The sequence below is a fragment of the Choloepus didactylus genome, chromosome 19 (genome assembly GCF_015220235.1).
Source record: "Choloepus didactylus isolate mChoDid1 chromosome 19, mChoDid1.pri, whole genome shotgun sequence".
In the NCBI taxonomy this organism is placed as follows: Eukaryota; Metazoa; Chordata; class Mammalia; order Pilosa; family Megalonychidae; genus Choloepus; species Choloepus didactylus.
The window spans coordinates 15,761,806-15,782,531 of record NC_051325.1 but is presented as its reverse complement, the minus strand read 5'-3'; the positions used below and the strand labels follow the sequence as shown (position 1 = coordinate 15,782,531).

At 39.0% G+C, this 20,726-nt stretch overlaps 1 protein-coding gene across 1 annotated transcript in view; it reads left to right on the top strand.

Annotated features, from left to right (window-relative positions):
• The first annotated feature begins 3,704 nt into the window (after positions 1-3,704).
• SEC23B (SEC23 homolog B, COPII coat complex component) overlaps positions 3,705-20,726 on the top strand; it is a 54,526-nt gene continuing 37,504 nt past the window's right edge. The window contains exons 1-4 of the mRNA XM_037811609.1: positions 3,705-4,160; positions 6,076-6,310; positions 7,486-7,543; positions 17,860-17,946. Coding sequence (XP_037667537.1) covers positions 6,090-6,310; positions 7,486-7,543; positions 17,860-17,946 — 366 coding nt within the window. The 5' untranslated portion in view covers positions 3,705-4,160; positions 6,076-6,089. The remainder of the gene's footprint in view (positions 4,161-6,075; positions 6,311-7,485; positions 7,544-17,859; positions 17,947-20,726) is intronic.

Genomic DNA, 20,726 nt, shown 5'->3' with positions numbered 1-20,726 from the left:
TGAGTACATATTGTATCATACCATTTATATAAAACTCCAGAAAAGACAAGGGGCATGAGGAAAACTTTTGGGAGTAATCAATGCCTTGATGTGGGATGGGGTCAAAACATCATAAATTGTATCCTTGAAATATGTACAGTTTATTGTATGACATTTATACCTCAATAAAACTGTAAAAAAATAAATAAAATGAAGAAAAAGCATTCCTGTAGACTAGAGGTTGTTGCTTAATGGTTTTTAGTTTAAGAAACAGACACTCCCTTAACCGGATCTGTGGGCTGAAAGAGGATCTATCCTTTAAGATTTGTTTTAACATTTGACTTCTTATTCACAGGGCACTTAGCTCTTCCTTCTAGAAGAGAAAAATAAGGCAGCGGCATCAACTCTCACCTTTCTCAAATTGTTTATATGAATAATGATTGCAGAGATTATATAATTACACATAAATCCACTATGGATTTTTTATTCTACTTTTAATCTTTTTTTCTATAAACATTTTCCAGGCTTGATATTATCAGAAAAGCAATAGCTTTTGTTTCACAATTAAAGCAGTCAACAGATTTACAAATAAAAAAATCTGAAAATGCACATTGATATCTGATACATCATTTGCTAATATTGAACAAGCTGTTCTCAAAAACTTTATGAGGCAGTTTCTGACTTTCTGACGGTTTCGGCCACCCTCCACTAAGGCGCTCCTTCTGAGCAATCTTCCTCTGCCTGAAGTTTTCAGGTCAGGATCTCTTCTGTTGGCAGCTTGTATCTAACTCTGCAAACTTATTCTCACCTCTTCTGTGGTCACTTCTCTACTTCTCTCACTTAATTTTTATTTTTAAACATCTTGAAAAGAAAAGGTGGTAAAGGGAAGACTTCTTCAGAGTCTTGAAGGATGTGTGGGAGTTAATCAGAAAAGGACGCAGGTGAAGAGGTTGCTCTCGGCAGAGAGGAGGACATGCAAAAGGGCACAAAGGTGGGGGAATGGCTAGAGTGGGCAGGGAAGGACAATCAGTTTAGGGCTCTAGGGTTGAGGTCTGTAGATCATGGAGCCCCTGCGTACAATGATAAGGGATCTACTTTATGCTGGAAATGATGGAAAAACTATGTGGGATTTTAAGCAAGAAAGTGTTAGGGTCAGATTTTTTTTTTAAGAAATCTATCTGAAAACCAAAGTGAGGTTTGGGTTTGGCAAAGAAATCGAATGTTGAGGCAAAGAGTTCTTTGGGGAGGTTGCTGCAGTAATCCAATGAGAGGGGATGAGGGTCTGATTCAAGAAGGTGGATGGAATCGAGAAATACTAGGTCCTGCTGATATGCTATTTTAAATATTTCTCGGCAGGACCTAGTGATTCATTGTTAGTTTAGTGAGGATGGTGTGAGATAAGCAGGGGCCACTGAAACTCCCTGGTATCTAGACTGAGTAGCTGGGAGGAAAACCTGGTGGTATCTCCAAGTGAAATAGAAAGGAAAAGAGGTGGAAGGTGTGTTTGGAGGGAGGTGGAAAGAAGACAAATTCAGTTGAGGATATATCAGGATTGAGGTACCCAAGAATACCCACAGTCATCCAGCAGGTTAACATACAAACCTGATGTTAGGGAAGTCTGAGACAGAAATGTAAAGACAAGAGTCAATTATAAATGATAAATAAAATGTTAGGAAAATTGTGAAAGATCTTGAAATTTTAAAAAGTTTACTGGATGATCTTTCCATGGAATGGTGGGCATTTTCTAGAGGACCCTCTGGGGTCATCTCATTTTACAGGGATATGGTCCTTTGACTTTGACTCGGCTATTTTCCAATTCTGTAGAGATGCAATTTAACCTGTAGAAATCTGATTAAATGGGAATATTTCCCATTGAAATGAATGCAATGCAAATGAATTTTATGGGGTTCTACAAAGAGAATATGTCTCTAAACCAAATTCTTCTTTCAACCAATTTGAACATCCTTACTGGTTCCCTCGTTAAAGAGTGAGTTATGTAGAATCTTTCACACATTTTCATTTTATATTTGCATGAGGATCATAAATTTACCTTTATGAAACATTTTCTTTAACAGAGTTGGATGTTTCATCAAAATGCCCAGTGGATTCACCTGAGGGAACCATGTCAGTCATGTTGCTGAAGAACTCCCCATGGGCCACTGAAACTCAGACACATCTTGGCTCCTAGAGGGAATCCAAAGTGGCATTAGTATTACAAAATTGCTGATTCTATTCCTCTAGGTTTCTTTTCTCCTCTATAATGATTTTGTATTCTTGTTTTTGTTTCGGATCCACTCCTGGCTGATACATTTTTCTCCATAGGTGGCTGCAGCGATTAGGAACTTGGTTTTATACTCTGACATTTGGAGAACTCTTTAAATGGATTGATCGATGGTTTACAGAAATCCATTTTTTTTTTTTTTTTTGAGAATCTGGTTTGTTTTTTTTTGTCTGTTTTTTTTTGTCTATTTGTGAACTTAAATCAGTGAAGACTTCTGTGCCCATTGAGAAGGAGAACAACTCTAATATCTGGTCCTGGAAGTTTCTGTGTTTCTGTATTTACTTTTGACCTGGGACAGAAGTTGTAGAATGGAAGATACATGCTCTCTCTGTATCTGTCTGTCTACCTGTCTTTGTGGATGTAATTGAGGAAGGCCTTCGTCTTTTGTTGTGAGAGTGTAGAAATGTTTTACTACCTTTGGAGAGTTTTAATAAATTAGATCATTGTATCTCTTAACGGAGATTTGTTCAGATTGACTTATGGAGATAAATACCCATTTATATAAATCAAATATTCCTAAAATCCCAGAAAATAATTTTTTAAAAAAATCCTTCTTATAGCAATTACTAGTACAAGAATAATCCAGGTTCAAATAATTAAGGCAAATCTTTGGCAAATGAGACTATTTTAAATTTTGGTTAAAAAAACACAACTCAGTTATGTCTTCTCTCAGTGTTAAGTACAGTATTGATATACATTTTATTTTACTTGGGTTTATTTCCTTATGGAGATAATAATTTGCACTTCTTTAAAGTATACAAATTTACTGATGAAATAAGCTAAAATTACTTACATAATGTAATTTTATTATGTAAATTTGTTCAACAATTATTCTGACTTTCTATATTAAATGTAATTATGTTTCATAGTGCATCAACTTAAACTATTTTCTGTGTCCTTTAGGTAATTTCAAACTTCGTACTAATATAAATTGAGTTTATAGATAATTCATGGATTTCTTTATATGTTCTAGGCCTAATTCTTAATTATATAGTTTTGCTTATTTTTATATGTTACAGAGATGTTATATCTGCGTCAGATCAATAAATGTGTTAATTTTCCCACTTGTAAGAAAATGGTCGTGCTGGCTGTAGAAAGTTGTGCTCCATGTAATTAGCTTGGTTAGTTTAAATGCTTGAATGCGACAGTTCTCAATTATTCACCTCGGAGAAGAATTAAACACTCTGGGACTGTACCGCCAGTGCCATTTTCCACTGAGAGCACGAAGCCATTAGAGCGAGCGAGAGGAAAAAAACCTTGTAATGCGATGAAGCATAACCATACATCTATACAACTAGAATAAATCTTAACTATAAAGACACCGGTCCCAGACAGGGATATGCGCATGCGTCCCCTCGCTTCTTGCCTCGCTCGTGACCGCCTTCCGCCGCCCCGCCCATTCCTGTCCGCTGACACCTCCTTCCGGCCAGCTCGTTTCCTCCCCGGTACCCGCCCCTTCTTCCTGGTGTCTCACGTCATCGTTCTCGCTTCCCGGTAACTAAGGCAACTTCCCACTGAGGCGGGCGGACGTCGTTTTTGATCAGGGCAAAGCCCTGAGGAGAGCTGGCTGTGTCTAGGAAACAGTCCGGCGGACCCCGGGGTATTTTTGAAGACAACTTTTGGGATGAACGTGAGGAAACGTGTATTCGACCAACTGTGGTTTTTGAGGTGTCTTGCCCTTTCCTAACATGGCGGAACGACTCCTCTGAATGTCTTATTTCCGCTCGTCTGCCGGAGAGGCGCTCTTTGATTGGCCTGAAGACGGCGCTGTGGCGTGACGCACAACGACGCTGACCAATCGGCTGAGAGCTGAGCTGGACTTGGCGGTGCGTGCCGAAGCAGCGCTCTACCAGCTGCGGGTGCGGACTGCTGGGGCCAGGCGAGCGGCTGGGGAGCACAGGTAATGTGGGGCCGAGGGTGCGGGCGTGAGTCTCTGCAGGGAGCGAGGTGGGCTGCTCCGGCCTGGGGTGAGACTTCTTCCCGGCGGCAGTGGAACCGGAGGGAGATGGTGGCCCCGGTCTGCTCAGTGTGAGGCGTCTCCAGCCAGTCCAGGAGTCCCGAGGACCACCTTCTGGCTCCGGATCCCTTAGAATCGCGGGGTGCGCATAGTTAGAAGGGGTCAACCCCCATTTTATAGTTGAGGAACCCGAGACTCAGGTGAAATGACTTCTGCTTCGTGACAGAGCTGGAACTAGAACCCAGATCTTCGGGCTCGCTTCAAGGATTAAGCCTTACTTAGGCTTGGCTACAGATGGTCACTGTGTCCTGAAAACTTAGGCCTTGGTGGTTCCGAATTTTTTTGTGCAGATACTCCTAAGGAATCTTTCCAAACCTTTCATTCACTCATTCATTCACCAATTTGTTCACTCCACTATTAATCGCCTCAAATACCCACCCCCTTTGAAAATTTGATATTTTCCCTAGGAAAATGTACATTCACTCATGCACATATTTTTGCCTCCAGTTTCAGAGAGTTCATTGACCCGCTGAAGTCCCCTGTGGGTTAAGTGACCAGGGTTAAGAATCCACACTCTAGGAGTGAAGGGGGAAACAGAGGGCCCAGGTTTTGATATGTACCTGGACGTTGGAGGGAGCCAGTATTTTATAATAAAGAACTGCATTTTGAGAGGGGTAAATGGTCAGCCTGCTGAGATACTTGCTGAGAATTGTGATATTAAAACTTGCTTTCATTCCAGCTTGAGTTATCCCTTTGCCACCCAAGAAGCAGCAGAAGTGCCTTCTGTGTGCACAGTGCTTCAGTTTCCTGCTTTTGCCGGAAATAATAGGTGTTTGAGTTTCAGTTGGAGCAACATTTGGAATTTTTATGGCCTGGATTGTGAATAGTAGAATAATTCATTCATTTGCTTTTCTGGTCATGTAACAACACCTTAGTCCAAATTATTTACAGTACTATACTTCTCAAAATAACATGGAGACAAGTTATTCATCTTACATGAAATGGGTACTGGAGGTCATTTCAATATCATAGCTTCTTTAATATGCTTATTGCCCACTTTTCTTGAGGGGTTTGTTTCCTTGAGCCCTAATAGCTGAGATGTGTGTAAGTCTGGATTTTAGGATGTGTGTAGGATGTATAAAACACTGAATGGAGTTGGATTTATCCATGTTTGAAAAGCCTAGTCTGACTGGAGTCTTTCAAGGAGTGTGAGCATAAGCAACCATGGTGAAGAAAGAGGACCTGGTGAGAGCCTAATAGCAAACTTTCCCTTGTCATTTTGGTAACCCTTAGTAGAAATACTTTAGCTCCAGTACTGGTAGCTGTTCTCATTATGAACTGGATCCGGAGCTCAATATTAAGTTCTTTTCTCCATAGTTAACAAAGGGAGGGGAAAGAGCACAAAAAGGCAAGCTTTTGTGGAATGTAAAATATAATACAGTGTTTCAGTCTTAATAGAACTAGGAGGGAAGGGAGTCACAAGGAAGGTAGCTGGATGCTGAAACAGGGTTTGAGACTTGTCCTTGGGTGAGGCACTGAAATGGACTTAGTGATTGAGATGATTTGTGATCTGTGAGGAAGTTCAGACTAGTATTTTTCAGCCTCATGCAGCTAAGAGATGATCACATGATTGCAAACCTCCCATCCCTTTTAAATGCTAGAGAGGAGGGTGAGAAAAGAGCGGTATTCAAGTATAACTGTGAAGTGAATTGATTTTTGGGTATCAGAGGGAAAGGAAATGTCATCCTACAGTAACAGGTTCTTCCAGACTGAGTTTAAGAATCTCTGTGTCAGATGACTGTCTTCTGTTTTGAAGCTGAGTTGAGAATTTCACATACAATTAAAGCTTTATGTTCAGTTCCTTTTTAGACCATGGCGACATATCAGGAGTTTATTCAGCAGAATGAAGATCAGGATGGTGTTCGTTTTAGTTGGAACGTGTGGCCTTCTAGCCGTCTTGAGGCAACGAGAATGGTGGTCCCCCTGGCTTGTCTCCTGACTCCTTTAAAAGAACGTTCAGACTTGCCTCCTGTCCAGTATGAACCTGTACTTTGCAGCAGGCCATCTTGCAAAGCCATTCTCAATCCACTCTGGTACGAATTCTTTTAAAAACTGGTAAAAGATGGTGAATATGATAAATTATCACTTATTTGTGATTCTCATAAGAGTCAGTTGATTTGGGCATATCATCAGTTTTCAAGGAATTAGTGTCTTAGGTGATAAATGTTTGAAGTAATCTTCCTGGCCCAATACTTTAGATAAAGTTGGAATCTTATGAGGTGAAGGCAGAGGGAAAGGAATTTGGAATTCACTTTATTTGTTGATTTTCAGTTTAATTTTGGCTTAATCCATACCTGGATATTACTGGCACATTTTGAAGCATTTTCCCAAGAAAAATCCAAAAGTTTTGGGCCAGTTTTCCCATATTTACCTGGTACGGTGATGCTATATGGCACGAAGAAGTAGTAGGCAGAAGAAATTTTAATTCTAAGGATTTTATTGTTAATTATTGTAAGTTTTTGTACCTGAGATAGTGACCTATGATATTTCTTTTTGAGTGAAGATTATTTGAAAGAATTTTTAAGCGGATGGAGAGTGTCATGAATACTCTATAAAATAAAATTTTAATATGAGGGAACATTTTTTACTTCATTCCCTTGCCTTTAATGTGCCCATGTATAAGAATGGTGCTGCTCTGCTTTATAAGTGATAGCCATTGGTTGTTAATTTTCTAAATGTAGAAAGGGGTTAAAAAAGCAACTGAAGCATTATCTTGAAGCACTTCTAGGAAGTGTTTGGACCCAGAAGCATGCCAGTCCAATTTTTCTTCAAGTGGGCTGTGAGAGGTTAAAATCTAGGAAGTTTTTCCTGTGTGTGGAATGTCCTTTTAGTATTGCAATTTGGTAGTTTCACATATCTGAACAATTAAGGTGTTAGACGAATCATAAAGACTTTGTTAAGAAAGCAGGGCAAAAAGAAATAACCCATAATTCATAGAAACAAGGAAATTTTAAAAATTATCTAGGAAGTTGGAAAAAAGAAAAAAGGATTTTCTGATTCTCCACTGGAGCTGTTTGAAGGAATCTTTTTGTGTACTTAACAGCCAGAACGAGACAGCTTCAAGTGCAGTGAATGTTTTGGATCCTCTTATCCATGCATACACAGACAGAAACACTATGTGATTTACTAAACTTGAGATTCACATTTGAACGTGCTCTACCTTGAAAATAAATGTGATACCTCATTGTAATATTTATCTTTCTCACAGTCAGGTTGATTATCGAGCAAAACTTTGGGCCTGTAATTTCTGTTTCCAGAGAAATCAGGTATGTGAAATATTTAAAAAAAATTTTATCCATTTCATTTTAGATATTTTATGAAAAAAAATTAACTGAGGCTGAATTTGTGTCTATAGTGGAAGTCAGTAACTTCTGCTGAACTAAAGGGATAGCTTTCTTTAAGCATGATGTTAAATATTGAACATTTGTGGGTTTTTATTGTACAGTGACTCAGTTTCATTATTTGGGCTCTTATCATTTGCTATGGAGGGAACACACAATTCCCTTTTCTTTTTTTTTTTTTTTTTTTTAATCATCATTTTATTGAGATATATTCACATACCACGCAGTCATACAAAACGAATTGTACTTTCGATTGTTTACAGTACCATTACATAGTTGTACATTCATCACCTAAATCAATCCCTGACACCTTCATTAGCACACACACAAAAATAACAAGAATAATAATTAGTGTTTGTTGCTTCCCCTACTTTTCTACACATCCATCCATAAACTAGACAAAGTGGAGTTTGGTCCTTATGGCATTCCCAATCCCACTGTCACCCCTCATAAGCTACATTTTTATACAACTGTCTTCGAGATTCATGGGTTCTGGGTTGTAGTTTAATAGTTTCAGGTATCCACCACCAGCTACCCCAATTCTTTAGAACCTAAAAAAGGTTGTCTAAAGTGTGCGTAAGAGTGCCCACCAGAGTGATCTCTCGGCTCGTTTTGGAATCTCTCTGCCACTGAAGCTTATTTCATTTCCTTTCACATCCCCCTTTTGGTCAAGAAGATGTTCTCCATCCCACGATGCCGGGTCTACATTCCTCCCCGGGAGTCATATTCCACGTTGCCAGGGAGATTCACTTCCCTGGGTGTCTGATCCCACGTAGGGGGGAGGGCAGTGATTTCACCTTTCAAGTTGGCTTAGCCAGAGAGACAGGGCCACATCTGAGCAACAAAGAGGCATTCAGGAGGAGACTCTTAGGCACAAATACAGGGAGGCCTAGCCTCTCCTTTGCAGCAACCGTCTTCCCAAGGGTAAAACTTATGGTAGAGGGCTCAACCCATCAAACCACCAGTCCCCTATGGCTGTGGTCATGTTAGCAACCATGGAGGTGGGGTAGGCGAATACCCCTGCATTCTCCACAGGCTCCTCAAGGGGGCACTACATCTTTTTTTTTTTTTTTCCTTGTTTGTCTTTTTTCTTTTTTTTTTTTTTTTTTAAACTTTCCCTTCTTTTTTAAATCAACTGTATGAAAAAAAAAGTTAAAAAGAAAACAAACATACAATAAAAGAACATTTCACAGAGACCATAACAAGGGAGTAAGAAAAAGACAACTAACCTAAGATAACTGCTTAACTTCCAACATGTTCCTACTTTACCCCAAGAAAGTTACATAATATAGCAACATTTCAGTGAACTTGTTCCTACTACATCCATCAGAAATTAACAGACCATAGTCATTTCTGGGCATCCCCAGAACGTTAAATAGCTTATCTGTTCTTCTTGGATTATTGTTCCCCCTTCCTTAATTGCTCTCTACTGCTAGTTCCCCTACATTCTACATTATAAACCATTTGTTTTACATTTTTCAAAGTTCACATTAGTGGTAGCATATAATATTACTCTTTTTGTGCCTGGCTTATTTCGCTCAGCATTATGTCTTCAAGGTTCATCCATGTTGTCATATGTTTCACCAGATCGTTCCTTCTTACTGCCGCGTAGTATTCCATCGTGTGTATATACCACATTTTATTTATCCACTCATCTGTTGAAGGACATTTGGGTTGTTTCCATCTCTTGGCAATTGTGAATAATGCTGCTATGAACATTGGCGTGCAGATATCTGTTCGTGTCACTGCTTTCCGATCTTCCGGGTATATACCGAGAAGTGCAATCGCTGGATCGAATGGTAGCTCTATATCTAGTTTTCTAAGGAACTGCCAGACTGACTTCCAGAGTGGCTGAACCATTATACAGTCCCACCAACAATGAATAAGAGTTCCAATTTCTCCACATCCCCTCCAGCATTTGTAGTTTCCTGTTTGTTTAATGGCAGCCATTCTAACTGGTGTTAGATGGTATCTCATTGTGGTCTTAATTTGCATCTCTCTAATAGCTAGTGAAGCTGAACATTTTTTCATGTGTTTCTTGGCCATTTGTATTTCCTCTTCAGAGAACTGTCTTTTCATATCTTTTGCCCATTTTATAATTGGGTTGTCTGTACTATTGTCATTGAGTTGTAGGATTTCTTTGTATATGCAAGATATCAGTCTTTTGTCAGATACATGGTTTCCAAAAATTTTTTCCCATTGAGTTGGCTGCCTCTTTACCTTTTTGAGAAATTCCTTTGAGGTGCAGAAACTTCGAAGCTTGAGGAGTTCCCATTTATCTATTTTCTCTTTTGTTGCTTGTGCTTTGGGTGTAAAGTCTAGGAAGTGGCCTCCTAATACAAGGTCTTGAAGATGTTTTCCTACATTATCTTCTAGGAGTTTTATGGTACTTTCTTTTATATTGAGATCTTTGGTCCATTTTGAGTTAATTTTTGTGTAGGGGGTGAGGTAGGGGTCCTCTTTCATTCTTTTGGATATGGATATCCAACTCTCCCAGCCCCATTTGTTGAAAAGACCATTATGGCTCAGTTCGGTGACTTTGGGGGCCTTATCAGAGATCAGTCGGCCATAGATCTGAGGGTCTATCTCTGAATTCTCAATTCGATTCCATTGATCTATATGTCTATCTTTGTGCCAGTACCATGCTGTTTTGGCAACTGTGGCTTTATAATAAGCTTCAAAGTCAGGGAGTGTAAGTCCTCCCACTTCGTTTTTCTTTTTTAGAGTGTCTTTAGCAATTCGAGGCATCTTCCCTTTCCAAATAAATTTGATAACTAGCTTTTCCAAGTCTGCAAAGTAGGTTGTTGGAATTTTGATTGGGATTGCATTGAATCTGTAGATGAGTTTGGGTAGAATTGACATCTTAATGACATTTAGCCTTCCTATCCATGAACATGGAATATTTTTCCATCTTTTAAGGTCCCCTTCTATTTCTTTTAGTAGAGTTATGTAGTTTTCTTTGTATAGGTCTTTTACATCTTTGGTTAAGTTTATTCCTAGGTACTTGATTTTTTTAGTTGCTATTGAAAATGGTATCTTTTTCTTGAGTGTCTCTTCAGTTTGTTCATTTCTAGCATATAGAAACATTACTGACTTATGTGCATTAATCTTGTATCCCGCTACTTTGCTAAATTTGTTTATTAGCTCTAGTAGCTGTATCGTCGATTTCTCAGGGTTTTCTAGATATAAGATCATATCGTCTGCAAACAATGACAGTTTTACTTCTTCTTTTCCAATTTGGATGCCTTTTATTTCTTTGTCTTGCCGGATTGCCCTGGCTAGCACTTCCAGCACAATGTTGAATAACAGTGGTGACAGCGGGCATCCTTGTCTTGTTCCTGATCTTAGAGGGAAGGCTTTCAGTCTCTCACCATTGAGTACTATGCTGGCTGTGGGTTTTTCATATATGCTCTTTATCATGTTGAGGAAGTTTCCTTCAATTCCTACCTTTTGAAGTGTTTTTATCAAAAAGGGATGTTGGATTTTGTCAAATGCTTTTTCAGCATCTATTGAGATGATCAATTGATTTTTCCCTTTCAAGTTTTTAATGTGTTGTAATACATTGATTGTTTTTCTTATGTTGAACCATCCTTGCATGCCTGGAATGAAACCCACTTGGTCATGGTGTATGATATTTTTAATGTGTCTTTGGATTCGATTTGCAAGTATCTTGTTGAGGATTTTTGCATCTATATTCATTAGGGAGATTGGCCGGTAGTTTTCCTTTTTTGTAGCATCTTTGCCTGGTTTTGGTATTAGATTGATGTTAGCTTCATAAAATGAGTTAGGTAGTGTCCCATTTTCTTCAATGTTTTGAAAGAGTTTGAGTAAGATTGGTGTCAGTTCTTTCTGGAAAGTTTGGTAGAATTCCCTGTGAAGCCATCTGGCCCTGGGCATTTATTTGTGGGAAGATTTTTGATGACTGATTGGATCTCTTTGCTTGTGATGGGTTGGTTGAGGTCTTCTATTTCTTCTCTGGTCAGTCTAGGTTGTTCATATGTTTCCAGGAAATTGTCCATTTCCTCTACATTATCCAGTTTGTTGCCATACAGTTGTTCATAGTATCCTCTTATAATTTTTTTAATTTCTTCAGGATCTGCAGTTATGTCACCTTTTTCATTCATTATTTTGTTTATATGGGTCTTCTCTCTTTTTGATTTTGTCAGTCTAGCTAGGGGCTTGTCAATCTTGTTGATCTTCTCAAAGAACCAACTTTTGGTGATATTTATCCTCTCTATTGTTTTTTTGTTCTCTATGTCATTTATTTCTGCTTTAATCCTTGTTATTTCTTTTCTTGTACTTGGTTTAGGATTGGTTTGCTGTTCATTTTCTAGCTTCTTCAGTTGATCCATTAGTTCTTTGATTTTGGCTCTTTCTTCCTTTTTAATATATGCGTTTAGTGCTATAAATTTCCCCCTTAGCACTGCTTTTGCTGCATCCCATAGGTTTTGGTATGTTGTGTTCTCATTTTCATTCGTCTCTATATATTTAGCAATTTCTCTTGCTATTTCTTCTTTAACCCACTGATTGTTTAGGAGTGTGTTGTTTAACCTCCAGGTATTTGTGAATTTTCTAAGTCTCTGATGGTTATTGACTTCTAATTGTATTCCATTGTGGTCAGAGAATGTGCTTTGAATAATTTCAATCTTTTTAAATTTATTGAGGCTTGTTTTATGTCCCAGCATATGATCTATTCTGGAGAAAGTTCCGTGAGCACTAGAAAAGTATGTGTATCCTGGTGATTTGGGATGTAATGTCCTGTAGATGTCTGTTAAATCTAATTCATTTATCAGATTGTTTAGGTTTTCAATTTCCTTATTGGTCTTTTGTCTGGTTGATCTATCTATAGGAGAGAGTGATGTGTTGAAGTCTCCCACTATTATTGTGGAAACATCAATTGCTTCCTTTAGTTTTGCCAATGTTTCTCTCATGTATTTTGTGGCACCTTGATTGGGTGCATAGACATTTACGATTGTTATTTCTTCTTGCTGAATTGCCCCTTTTATTAGTATGTAGTGGCCTTCTTTGTCTCTCAAAACATCCCTGCATTTGAAGTCTATTTTATCTGAGATTAATATTGCTACACCTGCTTTCTTTTGGCTGTAGCTTGCATGAAATATTTTTTTCCATCCTTTCACTTTCAGTTTCTTTGTGTCCCTGTGTCTAAGATGAGTCTCTTGTATGCAACATATTGATGGTTCATTTTTTTTGATCCATTCTGCGAATCTATATCTTTTAATTGGGGAGTTTAATCCATTTACATTCAACGTTAAAACTGTGAAGGCATTTCTTGAATCGGCCATCTTATCCTTTGGATTATGTTTGCCATATTTTTCCCTCTCTCTATTAATATCCTTTATTGTACCCATACCGAATCTCTTTAGTACTGAACCTTTCTCCAAGTCTCTCTGTCCTGTCTTTGTTTCTCTGTCTGTAGGGCTCCCTTTAGTATCTCCAGTAGGGCAGGTCTCTTGTTAGCAAATTCTCTCAGCATTTCTTTGTCTGTGAAAAATTTATGCTCTCCCTCAAATTTGAAGGAGAGCTTTGCTGGATAAAGTATTCTTGGCTGGATATTCCTCTCACTCAGAATTTTAAATATATCGTGCCACTGCCTTCTTGCCTCCATGGTGGCTGCTGAGTAGTCACTACTTAGTCTTATGCTGTTTCCTTTGTATGTGGTGAATTGCTTTTCTCTTGCTGCTTTCAGAACTTGCTCCTTCTCTTCTATGTTTGACAGTGTGATCAGTATATGTCTCGGAGTGGGTTTATTTGGATTTATTCTATTTGGGGTTCGCTGAGCATTTATGATTTGTGTATTTATGTTGTTTACAAGATTTGGGAAGTTTTCCCCAACAATTTCTTTGAATACTCTTCCTAGACCTTTACCCTTTTCTTCCCCTTCTGGGACACCAATGAGTCTTATATTCGGACGTTTCATATTATCTATCATATCACTGAGGTCCATTTCGAGTTTTTCAATTTTTTTCCCCATTCTTTCTTTTATGCTTTCATTTTCCATTCTGTCATCTTCCAGGTCACTGATTCGTTGTTCAACTTCCTCTAGTCTTGTACTATGAGTGTCCAGAATCTTTTTAATTTCGTCAACAGTTTCTTTAATTTCCATAAGATCATCCATTTTTTTATTTAGTCTTGCAATGTCTTCTTTATGCTCTTCTAGGGTCTTCTTGATTTCCTTCATATCCCGTACTATGGTCTCATTGTTCATCTTTAGTTCTTTGAGTAGCTGCTCTAGGTGCTGTGTCTCTTCTGGTCTTTTGATTTGGGTGCTTGGGCTTGGGTTATCCATATCGTCTGGTTTTTTCATATGCTTTATAATTTTCTGTTGTTTTTGGCCTCGTGGCATTTGCTGAACTTGATAGGGTTCTTTTAGGGTTTATAGACCAGTTGAAGTCCTTATCTCTAATTTATCAGATCTACAGCTTCGTGGAGTACACTTTCTCTGACTAACCAGCAGGTGGCGTCCACGAGCCACCTGTTCTCCACAAGCCAGATCTCCCCTGCTTAGCCTTTTTGGTGAGTAGGGGAGTGAGTCTTGTGGGGCCCAATTGGTGTCCCAAGCTTGCGTGTGTAGTTGGTGTTGCCTGCCCTGTATGTGGGGCGTGTTTCTGGGCAGTCGGGGAGGGGGGGTGGCCCTAACAATCAAATCTCCCTGATGATCCTAGAGTTTTAAAGCTGCTGCAATAGTCTAATCCTTCAGTTCAGTCCTGCCACAGTTTGTCTCTGCCACTGACCCACAAGTCTTTGGTATTGGCGTATGGCTCCTGAGACTTGCAAGTGGGCCCCTCTTCCAGGCTGTGCACCCCGGGTCCTCTGTTGAGGGATGACTGTGCTATGTCACAGGTGAGTGCCGTCCCCCCAGGGCAGTTCTGGGCTGCTGGGCTGTGTTGGGAGGCTCCCAGTCTGCTCAAATGATGGCTGAATGGGGCTCTGTTAATTCACACTGCTCCCCCTTCCCAGCTCTGGGACATTCAGCTGAGGTTGCAGGGAAGGCTAATGTCCACGCCCAGTTTTGTGGTGTGTGCCTGTTATTTGAAGCACTTCCGTCACACTGGGTTGTCTGGGGCAGCTCTGGGCTATGGGGCTGGCGATGGGCAGGAGTGTTTCCTGTCCACCAGGATGGTGGCTGTGAGCGGACACCCCCCTTTTCTTGGGAAGTTGTGTTGTTTAGTGAATTTTCTCAGCCACTGGATTATTGTCTTTTGTCTCAGAGCTCTTAGTTCTGCTCTTGACTTGACGTGCCCAAATTGCAATTCTTTGAAGCTTTCTGTATTGAGCTTCTTAGAGTAATTGTTTTAGAAAAAGCAAAAAGGATTTAAAAAAAAAAAAAAAAAAAACGGCCCTCCTCAGAGATCTAATGGGTTATTGAAATGCTAATAGACAAAGCAACCAGGGCCATTAAGGAAAGGTGCACAGGGCAGAGAGATCAGCTTTGCTTTGGGATTTGCATATGCGCCTCAAGGCCTGATCTCCGCCCTTCCCCTTTCTGTGTTCACCAGAACTCCAAAAATCCTCTGCTTTTATTTTGGAGTTTTTCGTGTTGTTGTTTTTTTTCTATGCCTGTCTCCTCTCTGCTGGGCTGGCTGCTCTCAGAGTCTCTGGTGTCTGGTCTCAGTCTATCTATGGTTGGAGTTCGAATCAGTAGAATGAGTTTCCGATAAGAGCAGCCACTGCAATTCTCCCTTCTCCTTCCCGGAGCTGACAGCCCCTCCTCCCCCGGGACTGAGCCTGGCAGGGAGGGGCGCGGGTCCCCTGGCCACAAAAACTTACAGATTTCGCTGATCTCAGCAGTTCCACGTTTTCATGAGTGTTGTATGAAGTATGCCCAAAGACAGATTGCTCTGTGGTGTCCAGTCCACGCAGTTCCTGGCTTTTTACCTACTTTCCTGGAGGAGTAACTAAAACATACAGCTCACCAGTCTGCCATCTTGCCCCGCCTCCTCCCTTTTCTTATAAACTGCCTGTAGATAATCTGTTTCTCTAAGAAAACATATCTGTTGTTCATATTTTACTTCAGTGTATTCAAATTGGATAGTCTAAATTTAAAATTTTAAAATTGCTAAATTAGAAGTAGCTCATAAATGGTGAGAGACTTCTCTTTAAAATTAAATGTGCCTATGGTGGAAATATTCTAAAATTGGATTGTGGTAATCACTGCATAACTCTGTAAATTTACTAAAAATCATTGAATTGTACACCTAAAACAGGTGAATTTTATAGTATGCAAATTGTACCTCAATAACACTATTAGAAAAAATTTAATTGTTCCCAGCATAATGTATTCTGTTCCAGGAGATGTTAAGCTATTAATTACATTTATTTATTCATATATTTTATCATAATCATAATTCACAATCTCATTCTCAGACTCTCAATCCAATGATGAAAACAAAGTATAGCTGATGACAAACTACAGGTTTGGAAGAGGCTATAAGTAGATTCCATTCAAGATTTATCTCCTTGAGAGATTCAGAAGTATATACAATTCTTAAAAACATTCCTACAGCCTATTACGTTCAGAACTGACATCTGTGTTTGACGTAATTCATTGTCAAAATTCTAAGGCAGGGTACGTGTTGGTTAAGAGCAAGGATTCTGTAGTTGGACTGCCTGGTTTTGATTTTCGGATGCACTACCTGTGTAACTTTGGTCAGGTCACCTTCTGTGCCTCAGTTTCCTTGACTATGAAATTAGGATAATATACTACACCTGCCTCATAGTATTGTGAGAATTAAACTGAGTTAATGAATGTAAGGCACTTAGAACAGTGCTAGGCTCAGAAGTGCTATGTAAGTATTTAATATCATTACAGTTACTTCACAAAGATTATGTAAAGCAAACAAAAATAAAAAATTAACCAAAAAATACAAATCAAAAATAAACAACAAATTTTAAAGAAAGCAAAAAATTATGTAATACATACAAAAAAGAAATTACGTAATACAAATGAGGTCTCCACCTTCGAGTTTACAGGTGTGGTCTGGAAATCTGTGTTTCTTTTGTGATCCTCTCAGCTGAATTCTGGGGAAATGAATGAACCTGAGGGAGTTGTAGAGCTAGGAGATGAGAGAAGTAATCTCAGCCCACCCTCCCCACCCCCCTTTCCATGCACCTAACTAACTGGATGGGTGAATGTAGCCTCTCTAGGTTGCTAGGAGGTAGCCAGTGTGTCTGGGTTTATCTGTGTTTTTCTTCCACATCTTCTTGTAGTTCTTGATCAAGCCCCACTCTGCTGGGAGCTGCAGCCTGTGGATAGCTGTGGCCAGCATGGAGCTAGAGGTCTTCTGCAGACTCCTGCTGGGGCTCTTGCTAGGTTTCTGATGCCCCAGTAGTGCTCCTCCCTCCTGGCCAGTGGCTCCTTAAAGCTGCCCCTCAGCTCTTCAGAAGTACTTTCAGTTCATCACTCTTTGTTCTTGGACCATTGGCTGAAGTGATCTATCACCTGCTGAACTTTGGGAAGATGCACTGAAACACTTTCTAATATAAAACTATTATATATATATATGTGTGTGTATATATATATATTTTATATATACATATTTATTTTTATATATAGTATAAAATTATAAATTACTAGGATTTAAAACCAGCACATAGGAAATGACTTTAAAGTGTTTGTAAAGAGTTTTATAAACAAAAGAAAATGCTTGTGCCATTATGTTAAGTGCAAAAAACAGGTTGCAAAATTGCATTTACAGGATGCTCTCAACTGTGCTTAGAAAAAGTCTGGAAGGAAATACACCAAGATGTTGACAGTAGCTGCCTGTAGGTGATATGATTATATTTGGGTTTTTTTTTTTCCCTGATGGGTTTTTTCTTTTTTCTCTGTACTTGGTTTTTCTACAGTGAACATGTATTATTTTATCAATAACAGCCATTATAACAATAAACCTAAATACAAGCTTTTTAGTCTTCCACATAGACTATTGATGAGGCATGTAAAACCTCAGCCTTTAGTTTGCAGGGCATAGATTAAAAAATAGTTTTTAATAGTGAAGTTTTTAAAACACATTTAAAAGTTACAGTGTGATATAAGGCAGTCTTATATCCTTATATATTTTAAGTGCTTTCTTGTTTGGTATCTTAATAACATGTTTTACATTTTGTGATTTTGGAATCAATGTACAGCCACCAGCCAGTTTTATACATGAAAAATAAAACAGTATAATGTAAATGTCTTTCAGCCCTAATAAAACATTGCTTTTTTTGCTGCTTCTCTTCAGTTTCCTCCAGCTTATACAGGCATATCTGAGGTGAATCAACCTGCTGAATTGATGCCCCAGTTTTCTACAATTGAATACGTGATACAGGTAACTTAAGTGTTGTACATTTAATGAATAGTGTTAAATATCTAGTTTCTCTTGAAATGCTTTGTTTTCCATGTTCACGGCCTGTCTGAAAGACAAGGGAAAGGGATTTAAATCTGTAAGAACAGCAGGATCCTGAACCTAAGGCTGTGTGCATGTGCACCTGTTAGCATTGTTTTCATGTCCTGAGAGTAGGCTACAGAAAAGGTGGAACAGATGAAATTCAAAACCTCTCCTCTCACAGCCTTCTCCATCTCAGTTGATGATATTCCATCCTTCTAGTTGTTCAGTGTAAAAATCTTACACATTTTTAATCTCTCTCTTTCTCTTACATCCTCTATATAATCCATTAGGAAATGCTATTGGCTCTATATTAAAAATTTATTCCAAACCCAACCACTTCTCTCTCTCTCTCTTCCCAACTGTTACTATTTGGGGCCAGTCACCTTCTCCTACTTGTATTGTTTTGGAAATGTCCTAACAGTTCTCCCGGATTTTTATCCTTATCTCTTGTATCAGTTAGGGCTCTCCAGAGAAACAGGACCATAGGATATATGTATATAAATTTTGGGTTTATTTTAAGGACTTGGATCACATGATTGTGGAGGCTGGCGGATCTGACCATGGGACAAGCCTGCAGGCTGGAAACAGACAGGATTTCTATGCTGCAGTCTTTTTTTTTGGGGAGAAAATACTTGGAAAGCATTTATCTGAAAAAGGCTTAAATCAGAATGTATAAAGAACTTCTACAACTCAATAACAAAAAGACAAACATCCAGTTAAAAACTGAGCAAAGTACATGAACAGACATTTCTCCAAAGAAGATCTACAAAAGGACAATAAGCACATGCAAAGATGCTCAACATCACTAGCCACCAGGGAAATGCAAATAAAAACAATGACATGGTATCACTTCACACCCACTAGAATGGCTATTATTTAAAAAAACAGAAAATAAGAAGTGCTCACAAGGATACAAAGTAATAGGAACCCTCAGACATTGTTAGTGGAAATGTAAAATGGTGCAGCCACTGTGGAAAAGTTTGATGGTGCCTCAGAAAGTTAAGTATAGAACTAGCAGTCCTACTTGTAAGTATATACCCCAAAGAATTGAAAGCAGAGACTTGATCTGATACCTGTACACCAATGTTCACAGCAGCACCATTCACAACAACCAAAAGGTAGAAGCAACCCAGGTGTCCATCAACAGAAGAATGGATAAACAAAATGTCGTTTATCCATGTAACAGAATATTGTTCAGCTATTAAAAGGAATGAAGTTCTGATACATTCTACAACATTTGACATTTAAATTTGATAGGAGTCCTAGAGTTGTGTGCAGACTGTGATCATGGGCTAATCAGGCCTCAGTATGCTTATCTGTAAAAACGGGAATAGTACAAATGTCTTAAAATCCTGAGGATTAAAAAAGACTATGAACATAAGGTAACTGTTTTCATTTCCTAGGCTGCTTAAGCAAATACCATGAACTGGGTCATTCATGGTTTTGAGGGCAGAAAATGTCCAAATCAAGGCATCATCAAGGCTATGCTTTCTCGCCGAAGACTGTGATGGTAGCACAATATTGTCAGCATAATTAACAGCATTGAATTATATATGTGAATGTACTTAAAAGTGGAAATTTTAGGTCATATATATTGTGCTGGTTTGAATCTGTTATGTACCCCAGAAAATGCCATGTTCTTTTTTTTTTTATCTTCATTTTATTCAGATATATTCACATACCACGCAGTTATACAGAACAAATTGTACATTCGATTGTTCACAGTACCATTACATAGTTGTACATTCATCACCTAAATCAATCCCTGACACCTTCATTAGCACACACACAAAAATAACAAGAATAATAATTAAAGTGAAAAAGAGCAATTGAAGTAAAAAAGAACACTGGGTACCTTTGTCTGTTTGTTTGTTTGTTTCCTTCCCCTATTTTTCTACTTATCCATCCATAAACTAGACAAAGTGGAGTGTGGTCCTTATGGCTTTCCCAATCCCATTGTCACCCCTCATAAGCTACATTTTTATACAATCGTCTTCGAGATTCATGGGTTCTGGGATGTAGTTTGATAGTTTCAGGTCTCCACCACCAGCTACCCCAATTCTTTAGAACCTAAAAAGGGTTGTCTAAATTGTGCGTAAGAGTGCCCACCAGAGTAACCTCTTGGCTCCTTTTGGAATCTCAGTTATGTTGAGGATAAATTTCTTCTTCCCCAGGATATCTCAGTTGTTTTGCTCTTAAGGCCTTCCACTGATGGGATGGGCGCACCACGTTATGGAGGATGAGCTCCTTTTCTTAAAGTCAGCTGAGTGTAGATAACAATCACATCTATAAAGTATCTTCACAGCAGCATCTATGTTTGTCCACACAGCCAGGTGCCGTAGCCTGGCCAGGTTAGCACATAAAATTAACCATTACAACCCCTCCTGTTTTGTTCTTAACCCAGCAGCCAGAGTAATTCTTTAAAAACATACATGATATTACTTTTCTGTTAAGACACCCACAATGGTAAAAATGGCTACCCTTTTTACTTACAGTGAAAGACAGTCTTTAAAGCCCCAAGTAAGCTGACCCTGTGTACCAGCACTCACCTCGGCTTCTAGTAGTGTCCTTGTTCAGCCAAATGGGACACCTTGACTTTCCTCCAGCGTGCCAGGGCCTATGCTCCTAGGGCCGGAACTCTTTCTAGGCGGATCTGCTCCTCCCCCTCCTTCCTTCAGGCTTTTGCTCAAATGTTACTTTCTCAACCAGGCTGCCTTCTT